This window comes from Chelonoidis abingdonii, chromosome 19 (genome assembly GCF_003597395.2).
Source record: "Chelonoidis abingdonii isolate Lonesome George chromosome 19, CheloAbing_2.0, whole genome shotgun sequence".
Taxonomy (NCBI): Eukaryota; Metazoa; Chordata; order Testudines; family Testudinidae; genus Chelonoidis; species Chelonoidis abingdonii.
The window spans coordinates 22,578,338-22,600,033 of NC_133787.1; the positions used below are offsets into that span (position 1 = coordinate 22,578,338).

The following is a 21,696-nucleotide window of genomic DNA, read 5'->3' on the forward strand; positions in this document are numbered from 1 at the left end:
AAAATGCAGCTGTTGCTCATTATTGTCTGTATTATTGCTTGTTATTGTCTGTAACAAAGGTATAAATGCTTGCTGTAATTGTTTACCTGTTGAGAGACCTGTCCGGGACTGGGGTGACCCAGTGTCCTAGGGCACTCCCTCCCTCTATTGCAATTGCTGGAGAAATAATAAAGTATTTGATTTTGCTGCATCCAAACGGAAAAGCGAGAACTGCATTTTTCTTCGACAAAACACACACACTCTGAACATAACACAGATCTTTCTAAACAACAGTGATTACCAATCACACAGGAAAACATACATACTGTATATGTACCAATATAATCCAGCTGTTGGTTTACACAACTAAAAGGCTCCAAGCAGTGTCACAATTTATTCACATGATGTCCCTGAGTGCTAGACTTTACATTTGGATCTTTTATTTAGACATATAAAACATATAGCCAGAAAGCTCCCTCTAGGCTATCCATCTGAGGAAGCTTGAGAATACAAGTTATTCTAGTTAAGGTCAGAAGCAACTGATGCTCAGTAATCTGACCCCAGATCCACTAGTTTCAAGGGCAGTACAGGAAGGATTTATGCATGTTCTTAAATCTGCCCACTTTGGGGGAAAAAATCCACCTCTTTTGGATGATGACTCATCTACAAACAGAAGACATGGAGCTCTGAAAATAAATGCTTTTTGGAGAATGGTAGCATAATGGCTGATTAAGCAAAGAGTCTACTGTCAGCCTCTCAGCCATCTAATGTACCGGTATTCCAAATCTCCAAGTTCATCTATGTAGTTCTAAGGGCAGAACAGGTCCCATGGAGTGTATTTCCTGAGGTTTGTTGTGAGATGTTTAAAAGTGAAATACTTAAAGAATTTAACTCTTCATTCCTGCTCCTGAAGGATTTGTGGTACTTCGTTGTGGAACAAACAGGATTAGTTAATAAACTTGATTATTCTGAGTAAAGAATGAGAATCATTTATTATTTTTACTGAGCCAAAATGAGCTAGGCACTTAGTCTTAGGAGCTAGAAAGAGTTAGTAATAAATGGATAAGGACAGAGGCCAAGATTAGTGATTTTGAAACATCTTAAAAGGGGCCTGATTTTCAGAGTGGGGATGCTCAGCCTTTTCTAAAAGTCATGTCCCACTAGGGGATCTCAAGTTGAGCATCTGAAAACTAAGTGTTGTATCAACCAGGCAAGGTACTGACAAATTTCAACAGGACTTTATTTTTAAAGTGAAACCTCTTTACCAAGCTGCTACTGCAGCCTCTGTTACTCTCACTCTGCCTCCTCAACTCCTCCCCTCTCCTTGTTTCCTGTCCTTTCAGACTCCCAACAGCCAGAGCTCCCAGTTCTAGTAATTACAAACAACATCTAAACACTACACTAAGGCACTCAAAATCACTAGTCATTTTTTAAAATTGTAGCCAGTTCTTCTCTTTTCAGGTCTCTCACTTTCTCTTTATGGTTTGTCATAGTTCGTAACCCTTGCCTGGAACACTGAAATTGAGTAAAAAACTCCTTGCACTTTTCCCTCCACCCATCTTCTCACACTTTCCCCCTTCCTATCCTTACAGCCACACTAAGGCTAGAGCCAATCTGGTGTTAAATATCTTGCAGACAATATCTGAAATACTATAAATGTTATACATCTGAAATTACCATCTACAAAAAATGCATGAAAACTATATTTTATGGACTCTGCACATCTACTGCATTATGTGAAATGTAAATAAAATTTAAATATTAAAAAGCCTGCTAAGAACTTCCAGCCTTCAAAGAACTACTCTGATCATACATCACTATTTTTAACCAATTAAATTAAATTTTTAAGTGTACTGGGAAAATAGAAATAACTTAAAATAATGATATATGCTAACATGATTTTCATTTAATGTGGCATTTGTAAATCCCAACCCTCATTGTGTAGACAAAGGAAAAAAGAGTGGGGTTTTTTGGTCCATATTTTAAAAATCACCCACTTGACTATACATTCTAAGTGTGACACAGGACAAACCAAACCTGGAAATCAGCTGTGATGAAATAGTCTGAGTTGTGATTTTAGATACTATGGGCTGGGGTTTGCCTCTAGACCTGTTTCCTTTCACATGTCAAATCATAAAAGATGCTGTCAATTTGTGAAATTCAATATACTTTCAGACTTCTGATTTCATTAGTACTGTCTGACTTTATCATCCCTCTAAAAAATCCAATGGCTACTTCTGTAAGATTTGGCTTGAAAACAAAAATACTCATAGTCATTAAAAATGGAAGGCTTCTCTGCATCAATATAATTGATAAAACTGACAGTTCCAGTGATTCTGATTAAAAAACATATCTAACAATATAGAATATATACTTGAGTGAGCCTGTCTCCACAATTATGGACAGATACTCTACATTCCTTGATTTTTATTGAGGGAAGAGGTATTGTATTATTATGATTAAACAATAACGGGTGAGAAGTTAGGTTGCTCTTGGCATTTTTAGGTCATTTCAATTTACTTAAAAAATAAGATTATGGGAGCATTAAAAGCCTTCAGGTCAATATTGCTATTGCATTCCAGCCTGCATAAAAAAGTGTAATCTATCAGCAAATGAAGTGTTCAAGATGATATTAACTTTTTTACTTTTTGAAGTTGATCAGACATACACTTGCTCCAGTTACACAGAAGTTTTTAAAAATTTTAAAGTTCCATTAATTGTTCAGTTTTAGACCTATGAAAACCTTGTTCATTCTATTTTCTTGTTAATTTTTATATAACTGCTTAATCTTATTTTCTACAAAATATTTTTAAAATACTGAACTTTTATAAAAGCCCAATCCTACAACATTTGTGCATGCGAAACTTCTATTGACTTCAAGCTGAGTAAGATATATTTCCAGAAAAAACTCTCACTAAATCCCCACTCTAACCACGAGAAATCTCTGTTTCCATTTTAATAGCTCAACAGAGATGAAAGTTACTGGTAATGGCACCCAATCTGAACATATACTTTTCTAAAAAGTAGAACAATCATGCACAAACATTTCTCCATTGTCAGTTCTGGAAACTCATGCAATATACGATGGATTTTATTCTTAAGCGCAGTGTTTTGCTCATTCATAAAACATAAGCCTTCTAAAGAGATAACTTTGATGGATTGAGATGTGGACAGCCCATATTCTCTTCTAATACACTTTACCTTGCTTGTAGCTAAAACGATGTCAGTCTGTCACATCTCTCTCTTCCTTACTCTCAACTAGCTTTTAAAGTAAAAGTTAAAGCACTTAAAATAAACCAGAAGCTAAAAGTTAAAAAATAATTATAAAAGAATGATCATGGCAGGATGTATCTTAATATAAATAATAACCAATTAAAAGACAGTGGAGAGATCTTCATTCTGTTAGGGACACCCTAGTGTGGCATCCATCTGTTGTGACTGATAGGCAACAAAATCAAGCAGGCCTGGACATGAAATGAAAATATCTATATTAATAAGAACATAAGAATGGCCGTACTGGGTCAGACCAAAGGTCCATCTAGCCCAGTATCCTATCTGCTGACAATGGCCAATGGGAGTGAACCTAACAGGTAATGACCAAGTGATCTCTCTGAGTTTAGGGACACCATAAACAGAGTCTAGGGACACAGAATGCATCACAGAAGGCATCTTAAAGTAACAAACCATGTCTCTAAGTAAATGATGAACTATTGCCAAAGTATGTTATTGCTGAGAGTTAACTTGTATCAGTTAAGCAAGTACCAGTTGCTCTGCATTTTTACAATGAACTATCTTGAAATTGTCTTTAAAAATATACTGCTACAAGTCCTACTTTATTCCTTCAGTGACGTTTGTTTTGTCCTATTCTTTTTAAATTTTACACATGTATATACTGTCACCAAAACATAAATTATTTCAGTAACAAGTGCTGTTTCAATGGATGGGAGAATTGGTATCTAGAAAATGTTATGGGCAGATGATCAAGTATTTCAGGGTGAGGAGACTGTTAGATTTGGGAGACTTTTACATGGAATTTAGCCTAGTTTAGCAGTATAACCAGTCAATTTGAAATGAACTGGGAGCCTCCGTCCAACATCCAAATGACAAAAATGCACTACCGCCACAACTGACAGTCTGAGCTACGTAGTATGCTCTTTCATATACACCTCTATCCTGATATAACGTGGCCATGGGGAGCCAAAAATCCCTACCGTGTTATAGATGAAACGCCATTATACCGGGGTAGCAGTGGCAGGGCTACAGTGGTGATTTAAAGGGCCTGGGGCTCCCTGCAGCAGCCGGAGCCCTGGGCCCTTTAAAGTGCTGCCCGAGCCCCGCTGCCACAGTCCCAGGGTAGCAGTGGCAGGGCTCCAGCAGTGATTTAAAGGGCCCGGGGCTCCCTGCAGCAGCCGGAGCCCCGGACCCTTTAAATCACCGGCCAACCCTGCTGCTGCAGCCCCAGGGTAGCAGTGGCAGGGCTCCAGCGATTATTTAAAGGGCCCGGGGCTCCCCGCAGCAGCCGGAGCCTGGATCTCTCCAAAGTGCTGCCTGACCCCCGCTGCTACCATGCTATATGCGAACCCGTGTTATATCGGGTCACATTATAGTGGGGTAGAGGTGTATATACACATATACATACACACACACACACACACACACACACACAAAAACATTAAAATTCAGTCTGAGGCAGACATTCAGCATGGAAAACGTCAGCCCAAATGGTTAAAGTCTGGCAAATAAGCAACTGAAAACAGAGTCTTATAATAATGGGATGTGCTGAGCAACCTTTATAACAGGTGGTGCTCCAGCCCTGCCTATAATACAACTGCTCCGTCAAGAACAGTGTTTAGGCACAGTAGCATGGTATTATTGGGAATCTTGCATTGAACCTCTCACATATAGAAATCCAAGTAGATACGTATAGATTATGCTCATTGTCATAACAATGCTATGCTACAGAGGAATATTATGTCATCAGGCAGCATGATCTATCTTTAGTTCTCTTTTCTTCTCTCTTATTGGAAGAAACAGAGGCTTTCAGTTTTAGTGTTGTTAGTCATGCACTTTGCACAATGGCTAAATATAACTGATCACATTTCAAAGTGTTATTTTACATACTTATATGGTGCCCATTGTCCTAGTGCAGGGGTAGGCAACCTATGGCACAGGTGCCGAAGGCGGCACACGAGCTGATTTTCATTGGCACTCACACGGCCTAGGACCTGGCCACCGGTCCAGGGGGCTCTGCATTTTAATTCAATTTTAAATGAAGCTTCTTAAACATTTAAAAGACTTTATTTACTTTACATACAACAATAGTTTAGTTATATATTATAGACTTATAGAAAGAGACCTTCTAAAAATGTTAAAATGTATTACTGTCATGCGAAACCTTAAATTAGAGTGAATAAATGAAGACTCGGTACACCAATTCCGAAAGGTTGCTGACTCCTGCGCTAGCGTCCGAGTGCCTCAAAACACCCCTATGAGACAAGGCAGTACTATTATCCCTGTTACAGATAGGAAGCTGAGGCACAGAGAGTCTAAGGAAAGTGCCCAAGGTCACACTGGAAGCATGTAGAAGAGAACTGAACCTAGGTCTCCCATGTCCTAGGCTAGCATCCTAGCAACTGCATCATCCTTCTGACATATCCATCCTCACCAGATTGATGGTACTCTTCAACCAAGGATTACAAAAGTGTTAACAAAAGGTTTTCAGACTATTTCTCATTAAGGTGATTCATTCTTGGGATAAGTTGTTTTCTGGAGAAAAGACGAAAAATAACTACAATTTGTTTTGCCACACATCACTGCAGGAGCTGTCAAACCTGATTACAGTGCCCTAGAAGAAAACCACATTCCAGCGAGCATTAATGTAACCCCAGGGACAAACAATAAAATAGGTATGTTATGTATAATAGATTTAATCTATGTCTATGAATAAACATTGGGAAATAAATGATTAAAACTTCTTGTGCAGTTCCATTTGTTTTTCTACATATTAGCCCCTAATAGTTCTTTTCAATTCTCTCTCTCTCTACAGGTATCTTTAGTGGACATGGAGAGCCAGATTTCCAGCTGGTCTCAAACTTTTCTCTAAATTTTCATGCATAAATTTCTATTGCACATACAAAACCTGCATTTGAATGCACAAATCAAGTATTTGCAAGCCTACCCAACGTATCTGTGCAAATGTGGATTTTGCATTTATGTGTATATATATATATATATGCAATTTATCGGTTGCAAAATCAGAAGATGAAAAATTGGATTAAAAATTATCCTGGAACACTCTTTTACAGAATCTCCTTAATTACTTCCATAATTAATCAAATACATTCTGATATTTTTCAGTATATCTCCTTGCAAAACTGGATACAAAAACTGAATTTGCAGAGCTACATTTTCCTCTCTGAACCACATATTGGACCTTGTCAAGCCTATTCAGTTCTTCCAAAGTTCACACAACACCCACTGGACTTCATTAGAAGGCTTTGTGCACGTACGAAGAACAGACAAGTCTTTAAGTGATAGATCAGAGCAGAGAGTTTACTTAAGAGTTCACATTATATTTGACTGATTCTTAGTATAATTCAAATAATTTTAACAGGATTAAGTCATCAAAAACAAGTGTTCTAGTGGCCACCACGTTTTCAACTAACCAACACAATTCAACATTTATTGTAATCCTTCATTGTCTTATTTAAAAAAAAGCAAATTAATCTTCCTTGTATCCACTTTTTCTAATTGAAATATGAAAAACTGATTTAAAGCTTATTTAGAGGGATTTTCAGTGTCAGTGAGCTATTTAAGCCACTCTTATTTGAAATAAAATACATGTTTAAAAACATTCAAATTATAGTTACTGTTACACCAATTCAATGAGAGTAAGAGGGAGACAGATGTAGATGAAATTCTTCGACAGAAAAGTTAACTAAGTCTCCAAATTTGAACTTTATTTCTTACTGTTATAAAGATTCACAGTGGGATTTCATCCATTCAAGATTGTATTAACATCACAGTTTTTTAATACTATTAACAAGTCCCCATTACTCCACTGGAAGAACATAATATTTGTATCCACCGAAGGAGCTGCCCCTACTGCTACTTCATGAATTAACAAGCAGAGTGGACTCTTCTTCAAGAGTGAAAGCACGTTATCTTCATGATATCTACAATAATCTGTGATAGTTGTCTTTCTTTGCTCTGATGTATTTGTTTCCTATATCAACATAACTCTTTTCCTCTCCTGCAAATCTTTGAGCACATTTTATTTAATGAATTTGGTATTTCTTTACAGTGAATTGCAAGAAGGCCTGGATGGTTTGAGCAATTAATTATGGCCTTTTGTAAGATACCAATACAAGCCCCACCAGAATCCAAGTTACCAGATGGCCTCAAAACCATCCCAAATTTTGCATCCACAAGTATGTATGTCCTCACCATTTTTTTCAGCATGCACACAGAACAGGGATGGGAGGAGGACACAACTGTCACTATTGGCTCCCTGAATCCCAGGCCAGTTTTGCACCAGCTGTGGCCGATTTTAGGACAGCCTATGGAATGTTATTAACTATGCCAGCTGGTAATGCCAATGAACAGTATGCCAGCTGAGGACAGCCAGAGTTTGGCACACTCTTATACACGCCAATATTTCCTCTATAACAGGGTGGTCTTCCCCTTTAAGGAATAGAAGGTCCGGAGCCAGACAGCACTTTTGGATTATCAGACTCAGCTGGGCATGAATCAAGTGATTATAAAAGCCAAGAAGTTACTCAGGTGGGGAGGCAAGCAGCAGGAAGGAGGCTGGATCCTGTGGCACGCCCTGGAATGAGAGACATGAGGTGAAAAGGTCTTTGGGCTTCAGACTAGGTTATACGTGCAACTTATGTTGAACGGTTTTTTTCTCACTGAAGGAAAAAGTGTGCCTTTAAGGAAGGGCTTGAAATGACTTGGGTATGGTGTTAATCCTTCTGGGGATAAGAAGACAGGCCAGCAGCCCTGCACCCTCTCTAGCAGATTTGCAAAGAGGGTGGCACAAAGAGAAAGCTATTGTTGCCCTTTGATGGAGTCTGGTATTTTCTTCCATGCAATTTTGTTTACTTACAAGGAATGAACAAAGTCCTGCTTCTCCAAACGCAGGACAAACCAAGAACAAAAGTCCCCAGGCCTCTTTAGCAAACAACAGACTCAAAAGCTCTCTCTCTAGCTTCTTCTACTATCACACTGTGTTTGCACTCTCCTGCTTGGTTCTCTTGCTTTTTGCCTCTCCCTCCCCATTCTTGTTCTTTTCTCAATTTCTCAGTTTCTGTGTCCCCTCTACACTCTCCCTAACTTCCCCCCTGACACCTACCCCGATCGCAATACCCAATGGAACCCTCCATCCACATGGTACTAGTTTCTGGGCAGACTATTAGGCTTTGTTTTAGCTGTGGTCCCTTAACTGTCTTTTACAACGATCTTAAATGAAGGGCTCATTCACATAACAGTTTGAATGAGGCTTTAACTCAACCCATAAGTTTTCACCCAGCTCATAACACTATGCTGGCTCTATACATGCTAGGGACTCTCCCACTCTGGGGGAACCCAAACGAGAGAAATACACTCAGTCTCTGCTCCCTTTGCGCCATGGGACCAGCAAAAAAGGAGTTTAGTCAGTCAGAGTCTGGTCCTAAGATTTTATGTAAATGGGGAGTGGCTGGTCTCATGATTAAGGAAGAAAGACTAAAAGTCAAGAGATATGATGTAAAAGTGAGTCTTTGCCTAAATAAGAGTAACTTTAGGAATAACCTCAACATATCTAATACTTGCTCAAGTAGCAACTGATCACTCCCAGAAAAAGTTACTAAACTACCTTATTATCAGGATTTTCAGGTCAGATGTCATATGAATGATATAAAGTCTACTTTGAGGCCATTATAAAGACAAAACAGTTGTTGTTGCATCTACTATTGCAGCCTAAGAAGGGTCTGACTTCGATACTGTATAAGAACCTACCAACAAGTCATATCCGTTTGTTATTAAAATTCATGAAAGACAGAAGGATCTGCCTGAATAAATAACTAAAAATAGTGGAATTTGGCTGGGATATTATAAAAAAAACTTCCTATCTACAGGACATATGGAGAATTTTCTTTCTGTAGGTATTAAACTAAAAAGACAGGTTCAGTTGACCTGTACTATCTTTAACCTATCTTGGTGTAAGAGGGGAAATTATTGCATGAAATTGAGATGTTCGTTATGGCAAGAAATGTGTACAGTGACCTTAAGTTATGTTGGATGAAATACTGAAAAGCCAGAAACACACTTAATCTTGCTTGGAACTTACTTCTTTGATCAGGTGTTGGCTGTACCTGATAGATTTATTTCCTTTGATTGACGGCTCATGCAGGGACTTGTAACAGATTAGAAGAATGTGTACATTACCTTCTCTCCAAAGTTGGTTTAGCTATGAAACATTATGCCCATGGAAAGACACAGTAGGATTAAGGAAGTTAAATTTGGACAGTATAGAAATCCTCGCCAACCTGTTTTTTAAAAATTCAGTTTCTCAAAAAAACCAACTATAGTTAAATATTTGTCTGGTTTCCATTTTTTCCTCCTCGGTTAAAATCTTAATTACAATCATAATAGCAACCAATTAATCATAGTGGTTAGGATGGAAAGAGCAATGAATCATCTATTTCATAATGTTACCAACTCTCCTAATTTTGTAATGAGTCTTGTGACATTTTATATATTTCTTAAAGTCACTGATACTGGAGTCATGTGCTTATCTGAATCACTCAGCTTCCATTTCTTATTTAAAGTAAGTAGCACTCATGGTTGGAGAGAAAAGCTTGAAAATGTGAAGTCTAAATGCTCTGAAATAGAAAGACAAATAAAATTAATTTTTTTTTTTAAATCTCATGATTTTTAACCACTCAGGTTTGGCACCCATACTCCTCCTTCACGTTACAGGCTGTTCCCTGCACAAGGTTTTCTAGTGCATTCTGCAGTCTTGTTTTAATTATAACAAGCAATGGAGTTTTCACCAATTACCCTTAGGTGACTATTTCAAATTCTAATAATGTTTTGTTGTAGGACGTTCTTCCTGATGTTTAGCCTAAATATCATCTTTCTGAATTTCATCCTAGTTACTCTTAGGGCTTGTCTTCACTACGGAACTAAATGAGCTCTGCTGCAATCAATGCAGCGGCATCGATTTAGCAGGTCTAGTGAAGACATGCTCAATCCATGGGAGAGGTAGAAGCAATGTCAGTGGGAGAGCATCATAGTGTGGACCCCGCAGTAAGTAGATCTAAGCTATGTCGACTTGAGTTATGCTATTAACGTAACTCAAATTGCGTAGCTTAGATCAACTGACAGTGGTAGTGTAGACCAGGTCTGTGTAACACCCTTGTATCAGCTATTGTTTAAATGGAGGTTAATTTCCTTTAACAGGATGTTTCTTGAGCTATATGGTACCTATCTGTATTCCACACATGGGTACACGTGCATACCATGTCCCTGTGACTAGAGAATTTGCACGTAGTGTTCTTTGTGAAGGTATGGATGGAACTCCAGGTTGCTGCCCTACAAATGTCCTGCATTTCCTAGGAAAGACAGGCCTTGACTGTGGTTCAAAGTCTGCCAGTGACTTGTCTTATCAGGCCATTAATGGGCTGGAATCTCTCCATAGTGAGATAAGCCTTTGCTGAGGTCGAGTCTAGTGTTGTTCCTATAAAGTCTCTGGTTTTCATGGGAGTCAAAGTAGACTTTGCCCTGTTTCCCAAGGAAGCCAGAAAACAGAGCAATGATAAGATTGCCAGCTGAACCTCCCACAAAGAGCCAATCATCCAGGTACAGAAAGTTGATGTAGCCACTTCATCTCATCTAGGCTGCCACCACTGAGAAGACAATGGGTGCTACTGCCAATCCAAACAGAAGTCCTCTGAACTGATAGTGGTCTTGTCCAGAAACCTTCGGTCGGATGGAGAGGGACCTGTTCTTGTATCTATAAGAGTATCTCTTATCCCCATAAGAACCCCAAGGCAATAGTTCCTTGCGCTTCGCTGCTCTGGCCTCTGCGCCAAAGCTCATGCTCAGAGCCGCACGGCTTACAGACTGAGGCTGCTGGACAGGAAAAGTCCCCCTGACCTGGATCCGATTGGGGTCTCATGGTCAAACAGTCAAAGCTCTCATCCCTCTTGAGCTTGGAGAGGGGAGGAATGGCAGATGCTGCAGTTGGTGAAGATGTGAGCCTGCTCCTTGTATAAGCTAGGGTAAAGGCACTGCTGGTGGTCATCGCTGACCAAGACAAGCGAGAGCAGGAGACATACTTCTTAAACCCTGAGACTCTGAGCATAGTCCCTCTCCTGAGGCATGTGCGGGCGGGGGGATAGGAAGGGTCCCTTGAGGGGGAAACTACATTAAGTGTAAAACTGCTAAAGCACTAAAAATTGTAAACACTAAAATCACTTACAAAATATTTACAGATAGGAAGACAAAGAAGCTTCAGACACAGAAGATTCCGACTAAGGCTACGTGGAAGTAAGAAGGAACTGGGGAAGTGGCTGGTCCTCTTATAGACTAGATACTATTATAAGGAGCACCAAAGTGCAGGTGTGGACCAATGGACACTACTTGCACATTCTCCAGTTTCATGCGCACAGAGTGCTTGCACACTGACATGTGAAATACACATAAGGATCAGCATTCAAAGAAGAATCACCGGAAAGAGGGCAGACACTGCTGTCTTCAAGCTTGCGTCATAAAAATGATTGATATAATACAGTTGCAAAATTATGAAATATTCTGTAGTGTCTCATAAAAATTGAAAACTTGGTAGATGACCTTAAATGTTATCTATAAGATTAAACAGGAAAAAAAACCTACAAATGATTTGCAAAGGGGGTACTAATTATGAGCTTGGCAGGCTTTTCAGGATCAATCTGGGATTGTTAAATAGTTCCACAGCATATGAGGGTGAAGTTGACAAGATAGGGCTAGTAACTCATGTTATTATTTGTATTTTTTTAAAAAGGATTGTACCCCAGTAACCCTCTTCATAAAGTGAAAGGCAAGGAGAGATGATAGAGTACAAGGACTATCCTTAAGAACTCAGCAGTTTCCTGAACCCAATTCTGCCCTATCCAATTCCCACTGAAGTCAACTGGACTATTTCATGTGATTAAAATTAACCATGTGCATAAATCTTTGCAGACTGGTCCTAATTTTTTCAAATAAAATGTCATTAACTATGGTTGGATTTTTGTTTTTTGTGTTTGGGATTTTTTATAAACAAGAACTAAGAAAAAATTAGATTGGGTTGATTATTTTGTTTCACTGGATAATGTAACTAGCAAACAAATAAAACTCACAAATACTACCTTAAAAGACTTGTCTTAGTTATTGTTACTTCAGTGGACTGTGGTACCAAGTCAAAATGTTGATTTACTGTGGGAAAAAAGTTTCAACAATTCCTTTTATTTTATTATGAAACACAGAATGCCTCAACTACATTAAAGTGTTTAAAGGCATTCCACTTAATTTTAGAAGATAGACTTGCGCATGTGAGGGGATAAATAAACCTGTGAGAAAATGAAATCAGGATGAACTGAATTCAAACTATTTAATAATCAACTGAAGTGCAATACAGTTGATATATCAGTCAGAACTGATCTCTAATTTGAAATGTTATAAACCAGATTTAAGAAAGATTCTACCCATATGCTCTACAATTTACTTCTTCCATCAGATTAACAGATTTGTGCTGGAATTCAGTTAGATCTTTAAAAAAAGCTGACTTCATCTCAAACAATTAATTTTTACAAAGAACAGCCAGTAGATCTAAACAGCTTTGGTGCTCAAGGTCCAGTAGTTTCAGAAAGATATTTTTAATCAGACTGTTTGCAACAGAAAACATGTAGTATTTAAATCTCCTGTCTGCATAAACATTAGGATGGTGTTTTAAAAGTTTCTTGTATTATATTCCTTTTCATGCTGTTTACAAACCAGTAACATTCTAGAATTATAAATAACTCCTACAGCAAAGACATGCACACAATAAATGTACATTTTTCTTTAAACATAATAGCATAAAAAGTGATCATAAAAATAATTACATTTACATAGCTAAGTAATAATTCCAATTTTAACCTAGCATTATTTTCTTTTAAAACAACTGGTAAAGTGTCCCTAGAACAGATAAACATTTTAAAAGACAAGACATCAACCAGAAGCTACTGATCTTAATTCTTAGGGATGATCCTCACAGAATCAATACAGCTAGTACGTGACTAAGGCCTTGGATAAAATTAAAACAGATGATACTTAGACTTCTTTAATTAAAACCTTCCGTGCTTAAAATAGGCAAATACTATAAAATTGGTGATCTTGCCACATTATGTATTGGTTTAAAGAATACAAATACACATAAAATGTAACAGAGTTATGTTAACTACTTGGAGAGCCTTCCAAACATCACCCTAAGTAAATCCTCTGATAAGAAAAAAAGTGAACAAGGGGAGATTACACAGCTAATGCCCAGGGATGAAGTAAGGTCATAGAAGTTTGAGATGACAGAGGATTACAGAGACAGGATCTTTCAAGCATTCCACACAAACATTAATGGAATCTGGCACCTTTTTCTAATAAGTGTTAGAACTGCACTAAAATATTAATGTGTCTCGCAGACTACAATCTTCTAACTTCCTCCCATGGATAAATATTTGTAATAGTATTAATCAAATACAGTGACATTACGACTGCACAATATAGATATGGGTATTAAATCTATGCAGACATTAGAAAGCATGAAATATACTAGTCAAATGTTAATACAAATGAGAAGCAAGAAAAAAGAATCTATGTATATGATATGTGGCTGAAAAATATAGAAAATACCAGGGAGCTAAAACTAAACACCAAATTTAAAATGTGGGCACCTATGTGTCCAGTCATCCAAACCTTTACTTATACAGAAACTTAGCCAATGATGGAGCATATAAAATTTACATACAGATGGGCAGGAGAAGGGTTAACACAGGACTAAGAGAAACAGGAACTACTCCAGTTGGTCCCTCCTTACTCTGAACTCTTGCACAACAGGGCTCTGTCTTGCACAAAATGAAGAAATCGACAAAGATTTGGACCAGACAACGTAATTATATACAACTGAGGGCAGGAGACTTATTTAAAGATCAAACTGTATGTAGCAAAGGGTGGCTACAATAAGCCATTTATTGTTTGACAGAGTTGGAAGGAATCAGGTAGTACACCTTTGGGAGAGGCTAAGCAAATGAAGGACAGTGGCTGTTTGACCCAGGGAGTGGCAGATCCATTACCATCTCTTGCCTACCCTCAAACCTGTTACCATATTTGACAAACCGCAGTCCCCACTTCCACCTATCATCAAACCTTTCTTTCATGACCACACACAGGAAGCCTTCATGGAGCAGACTCTGCAAACATTTGCCCATGTAGCAGAACTCATGCCACATGTGAGACTCTCCGCACCAACATGGGCATGTCTGGATTTTCCCATTATTGTGCTATGGGATATTTGAATGCCTTTGGGTAATCAAGGGTTGCTCATGGTTCTCCTTTATTAGAGAGAGTCACCAAATGGCTGATGTTTCACCTGAAAACAGATGAATGGAAACTTAGGCTGCTGAAAGGAGATGAATGTCAGATAGTGCAGCCATGTGTGCTACCTGACTTTTGGAATCTTCAGCAGGAAGATTACTTAGAGAGTGGGGCTTCCCTTGAGCCACTCCCATAGCCTGCCAAAAAGACTTGGCTGTCCCAATTAAGTTGTCCACATTAGAAAACTGGACTAGTAGTATAACATAGAAAATAATACCTCGATCCATTATCCAAGAGAAAAATGTATACATGATAAAGGTATTTTAAACTATATTTAAGTATATGTTCTTCCTTTCTCCCTTCCAGACACATTGGAAAAACAAAAGTGGAATGGAAAAGAAGATGCAGACGATATGAAATCTAAGTTTATGAGCTACCAAACTGCCATCAGAGGTCATCCAATTTAGAAGCAGTTGTGTCTCATACTTCCCTTTACGTGCCAGCTTTTCATCAATTACTTCTATTATGGGTGCCCCATGTTGACAGCAGAACTTAGATAAAATAGACTGGTATATAGGAAAAGTAAACTATAGACTAGATAGACATCAGGAAGCTAAATTGCATTTTTTTGGATAAAAGTTTGGCACATTTGAGACAGGACTGTGTGGCGTGGCACAGCACGTACTGAGGCTGCAATGGAAAGAATACATCATTCTGTGGAGCTAAATACTGAAGTCTTTCCTCACAGAGAACTCCCATGAAAACTAAGAAATAAGTAAGGTCATTAGGATTTGCCCCCTGAAGTTTATTTAATACAATTCAGTAATCAGCTGGACAAAGATGAAAATAGACTCCATACTACTATTAGACTGGTAAATAGTCCAAGAAGTGGATGATGCCATTTTGAGAACTTTTGATGCATGCCTGGCAGTACATGTTTATCCTGTCAAATGATGCCTAGAAAAAAAAACATGAGGGAACAACTAAAACAATCTGGGATACTTTCTGCACAACAGACTTTTAGAAGATCTGGGGACTGTCATGCAAATGATGCACAGCAGTTCTCAAGAACAATCTTTTTTTCTTTATATTTAGCCAAAGACAATGAGGGTATGTGATAATATCAAAAAGAAATAGAAAGTTTTAGGTTGAGACTATGCTTTTATTTATGTGGCAGAAGTGACATTTGGAGGACATTCATATTTTATTTCACTTTTTCTTGTTGTTTCATATAACTTTCTGAATGCTTATTTTTAGCCAGATCAACAGCTGTAAAATACTAAAAACATTTTTTAAATGTGAATGAGCAGCTTGTGGAAAATAATTTAAATTGAAAGCACGGAACTATATGTAGTGACTGCACTTAATGTTTACCACTAAAAGTAGTATAAAAAATAATGTTGATGTAAAAATCAAATAAAATAAATTTCAATGGAATTTTGAAAATTATCAACAGGTGTATAATGCACAGCAGTATTCTTACATCCCTACTCAGTCTCCTTATATATAAATAGTGAGTATGATTTACCATACCATATCTAGTGCAGTACCTGAACACCATAGCATTAGCCACAATGCAGACTCTCCCTGATTTTATCTGGTTTTAGTTAGAACATTTGCAATGTATTCTATGTATATAATTATTCATACTCTTGGGAACAACCTGATATTACTATGTTTTACCATTATTGGCTAATTTTGATAATTTGTAGACTACAAATCAATTATAAAAAAAATGGAGAAAGAGGGCAGATGTTTTAGAATCTAAATTCTAAGACTTATCTTTGACATTGTTGCTTGGCTGTGGAGACTAATGCAACTGCCAGGTGACAGCAATTAGGAGACAGAAAGTAAAAAGTAAACTAAAGGAATTAATGCAACTTTATACCACCTGAACATTGATCAACTTCTAAAACTGTAAGAACTCTAGTATCAAAAAGCCTTCAGTGCTAGGATATTTATTGACACGTGCAATGATTTAGATAAGACAATAGGAAAGCTGAGAGCAAAACAAATAATTGGAGAAACAACCCAAACTGATATGTGCATGCTCAGTAAAATATATCTCTTTGTACACATTTTAATCCTGAAAATTCACTTCTACCAAAATTTGAAGAATATTGATTCCCTTTTCATATCTATAATCATCCTCATGTTCCTTATTTAAAATTCATTAAAACACAAAACCATCCCCATATGTGCATGGTTTTAATTATCAGAGGGGTAGCCGTGTTAGTCTGTATCCACAAAAACAACAAGGAGTCCAGTGTATATTTGTATCTGTAATTTTTACTCCATGCATCTGAGGAAGTGGGTTTTTTACCCACAAAAGCTTATGACCAAATAAATTTGTTAGTCTTTAAGATGCCACCAGACTCCTCGTTGTTTTTATGGTTTTAATTGATTACCTGCATGATCTCTTTCCTTGACCTATCTTCTCCCTTCTGTCTGCCTCTCTCCCTTCTGTCATCTCTGAAGTTTGGAGTAGAAGCTCTTTAAGTAAGAAACTGTAGCTTTTATATCTTTTGTGGAACATCGAGCACATTTTTGGGATGCCATGAAATAATAAATGAAGTTTATCAGTCTTGAAAATGTCAGCTGGTCAGACAAAGATTAATACTGAAAAGAAACTACTGTTTAAAGGAAGCTTTACTTTTAAACTTATGCTTAACAGCACAGAAACTTGAAATCAGCAGCACCAAAGCAACACTATTTGCACTGCACACCATTAATTACTCTCATCTCTTTGACAGTCACAATCTAGTTCCTTGAAACCTATTATCAGTTCAGTGATGCAACTGGAAAACATAACAGGCTAACTGTTGAAAGTATGGTATAGATAGAAAAAAAAAGCAAGCTGGACAAGTTATTTGTTTAGACATTTCAACTCAGTTAATGAAAATCACCTAGAATATAATATGTCGCTCTATCATGCAATAGGCTTTTATTCAAGAGCAATTTCAGAATGCTGTCTATTCAGACCAGATAAGAGTAAAAACCCTCTCAGAGGTAAGGCTTTTAATGACTGAGGCAAGGTTAGCTACCACTTCTCCAATGGCATCTCTTTGATACTGACAGAAAGAACTGTAACAACATAAGGGATGAGGCTGGACTACATGATAGAGTGGGTGAAAATCCCAGAAGTTCACTCCGATTGACCCAATAGCTTCTGTCATAGTCTCTGATTAATAAGAGTCTACATGGCATAGAGCCTTGTTCAGGATTGGGTAAGGAGGATAGAACAGAGGCAAAGCTCCTGCTTTGAAATTTAGTCTTTCACCTCCATATTAGTGGTTCAAACTCAGCCCAGCACACTGACCAAAAGTCATAACAATATAGTCAGCACCTACATACTACAATGACAGGCTCAGCAGAAGCAGAGAGAGAAGAAGAGAGAGAGAGCTGATTCTGGTAGTTGATCAGTGACCTACACGAGTTTGTGATCTCAGTCCAGTTCACAGGGACAAGTATCCATGTAATCAAAACTACCAACATTAATTAGAACCCATACTGGCATTCTCAGCAAGGAATTAACAGGATTAGAGAAAAAACTACCTTCTCACTCCTCTAAGTGGCCCCTCCTATAAGGGGAGGGGCAGTATGGGAAGTGTTTCTAACTACTCCAATCTTTGCTATACCTGTTCTGTGGCTAGAGGAAGCACCTATCCACTGCGGAACATTGGGTAATTTTCACAAGCATTAAATTCACTTAGAATTAAAGAAAAAAAGCCAACCTAGAGCTTTCCGCAGAAAAACAAACAAACTTATTTCAGGTGAAAGTTATTTCCCAAATGTCCAGTTTCCATATCAAACTAAGATTAAAATAAAAATAAAACCTAAAACACAGTACGAAAAAAGATTAAAAATGTAAAAGTCCACTTACTAGATGTCCAGAAGTAACCACTATATTCTCAATTAGAAATCTTAGTCACACTTTCACAGCTCCAAATGAGAAACCAAGTAAAGAAAAAAATGTGTTGCTTATTAATTCACATTTGAAATAGGAATTTAAAAAAAAAATCAGATGAAATCAGTCAAAAGATGAATAAAACAGTGTAAATTACTACACATATTGTTTAATTGAATAAGATTAATTATTTTGAGGGTTTCTGGTGACAGTATAAACTTCATAAGGATCCATGAATCATCAGAATCCTCACATAAAAATTGAGCCATACAATATATAAACCATGTTACCAACCTTGCAAACAGGCACATGCTTAACTTGAAGCTTGCCAGGTGCCAAGTCTCATTTACCTCAACAGGACTACTCACATGTTGAAAGTGAAGCACATGCAGGATCAAGGCCACAGGAAATATTTTACTTAAGTATATTGAGTTATTTTTTACACTAAATATACTTTACTTAATATATATATATATATACACACACACACACACATACACACACACAATTTACATCATTTAATTCCATAATATAATTTTGTGTGATCACCTATAAATGTAGCATGCTCCATATTGATATCACTCATGTTACTGAACATTTCTAATTGCTTTTAAATATTCAGCCATCATGGTATCCTTACATCTTTTTTTACATTATACTGAAAATTATAGAACTATAAAGCCTGTACATTAAAACTGTCACTCTTCCAGGTATCTACATAATTTTTACATTACTGATTACTACAACTTAGACTATGTTCTAAATGACACAGTAAGAACTCCTTCTGCTACATAACTGTTCCATCATCATCATCATTATTTTGGAATTAGCTATTTCTTAGAAGCTAAACGCAAGCAAATCTCTAATTTTCCTTGATAAAATAGGGTCACCACATGTTTAAATTTTTTGACAGATAATTTCTACCCTCTAACTTGGCAAAGTTCATACAAGACAAAGGAGCAAGTTGTATAAAAAAGAAACTTATTCTATTAATTGTGTTACCTTGACAAAGGCAAACACCTGTATATTTATAATAGCCTTGGGTGTTTGCATCTATGTATAAGTGCACTTATGAAGGTATGTACACAGACTTGTGAGCATGCCTGTTTGCATTTCCAATGCACTTATGTATGTGCACTTGTTTGTGTATGCACTTCGCTATGTACTAGTGCATGCCTAAACACTTGTAAATGCCTGCGTGCGCACAGAATCACATTTAAGTGTCCGTGTAGGCATGGATGTGCGTGTACATGGTGTGTGCTGGTCTATGCATATCCACGCAGGTGTGCGTGTCCACACTCAATGTACGCTCATGTTCACTGCGCGCACATGTCAGCGCGTGCACTTCTCCAACACCTGGGGGGCAGGGGGTGGCGGCGGTACCTTGCCTCTGCTGCACGCGGAATATGAACTCCCAGATGGCGGACGCTTCCCTGTCCAGGGTCCTGGCGAGAGTCACCTCCCCGCTCTCCCTGTCCACCCGCAGCGGGGACTCCTCTGCGGGCGAAGATACTAGCTCGAACCAGGCTGAGGCGAACCTGGCCGGGGCCAGCGTGGTCAGCAGAGTCCCGGGCCGGGCATCCGCGGGCAAGGAGAGTGCTAGCAGGGAGTCGGGCTGGAGCGGGGTCCGGCGGCTGCGCGGCGGCGGCGGCGGCAGCTGCTTGACCTGCGGCAGCACCTCGATCTCCAGGGGGGCGCTGAGCAGGGGCGGCTGCCCGCGGTCCCGGGCGAAGAGGCGCAGCGGGATGGGCGCCCGCACGTGGAGCAAGGACTGCACCAGCAGAACGCGCCCGCTGCGCGGCACTACGAAGAAGTGCGCGCTGCCCGGCCGGGCGAAGTAGCGCAGCTCGGCGTTGGCGCCCGCGTCCGGGTCCTCGGCGCGCACTTGCCACACCTGGGACCTGAGAGCCAGCGTCTCCTCCACGCGGAGCCGGATGACGCCGCCCGGCGGGCCGGGGCCGACCAAGCGCGGCGCGTTGTCGTTGGCGTCCAGCACCAGCACGGTGAGGGTGGCCAGCTCGGCGGGCGGGGCGCCGCGCGGCGGGCAGTGCTTGCAGCACAAGCCCAGGCGGAAGGCGTAGAGCGCCCGCGCCTCGCGGTCCAGCGGGCGGCGGGTGCGCAGCCACACCTGGCCCGAACGCGCCTGCAGCGACACCTGGAAGTGCGCGTGGTCCTCTCCCAGCAGCTGCAGGTGCCAGCGGCGCCCCTGCACCTTGGCGCACCAGGGCTCCGGTCCCAGCCGGGTCAGCGGGATGCTCAGCCCGCTCACCCGCGTGCCCGCCGGCCAGTTCTCCGGGATGTGGCCGCGGAATGAGGGTCTCCGCCTGGAGGCGGCGGCGGAAGCGGCCAGAGCCCAATACACAAGCAGCCAGCAGGGGAGCCGGAGCCGGCCAAGGCAACCCATGTCGCCTCCGAGGGCGCGGGGGGTCCCGCCTGCGTGTGGCTCCCAGAGCGGCCGCCGCTGCTGCCGGGCACCGAAGTAGCTCCGCTCCCTTCGCTGCCGGCTGCGTAGTGCCGAGGCGCGCTTCGCTGGGAGCCTTCGGAGGAGCTGAAGGGTCAGGGAGGGGCCAAGGGGCGGGGAGCAAGGGGGGATTAATGCCGAAGATCTCTGGGGAGCTGGTGGCCCATCCCGCTTGCTGCTCCGTCTGTCTGTCCAGACGCTCCCCCTTGGAGAGGCTGTCACAGCCACACGCCCTGCGGAGGTCTCCTCTCGCCGCTCACTACTGCTGTAATGGCAGGACAAACTTGCAAAAGTTTTGCTCAAGTGTAAGATACGCAGCTGCTGCGCTCTCTCGGAGAGGGACCCTAAACGGTGGCTCATCCCTTCTGCTATTAGTGCCTATTCCTGAGCCGCGAGCAAGATGCTGGGTAGTGGGACGCACACGTGCCCTCCATTCAAAGTCTCTTCTGAGTCTTGCACACACACATACACAGACACGAACAATACGGACCCTAGGCACAAACACCGCGTGAAAGAATTTCTCCCCCTGATTCTCACACAGTCTCTGTCTCCTACAGAGCTCTGGAAACTCTCATATCCACATTCAGGGGCTCACCAGGTTATTATGTGAGGGTCACACAGACATGCACAAAACAGAAAGCAACTGCTATAAAACATAATTTAAATCTAGCATTTTAGAAAATTACACACACCTTTCTGCTGCAACAGAACGTATAGTAGAACCCCATTTAACCAAGCCGCCATTATCCTGCTCTCTGTATGAATCGAACTGAGGCTG

The 21,696-nt window shown here is 40.0% G+C and overlaps 1 protein-coding gene across 1 annotated transcript in view; it reads right to left on the reverse strand.

Annotated features, from left to right (window-relative positions):
* The window catches only part of LOC116829725 (neural-cadherin-like), a 123,267-nt gene extending 102,406 nt beyond the window's left edge, over nt 1-20,861 (reverse strand). The window contains exon 1 of the mRNA XM_075073702.1: nt 19,841-20,861. Within this exon, the coding sequence (XP_074929803.1) occupies nt 19,841-20,861 (1,021 nt within the window). The remainder of the gene's footprint in view (nt 1-19,840) is intronic.
* Between the last annotated feature and the right edge of the window lie 835 nt (nt 20,862-21,696).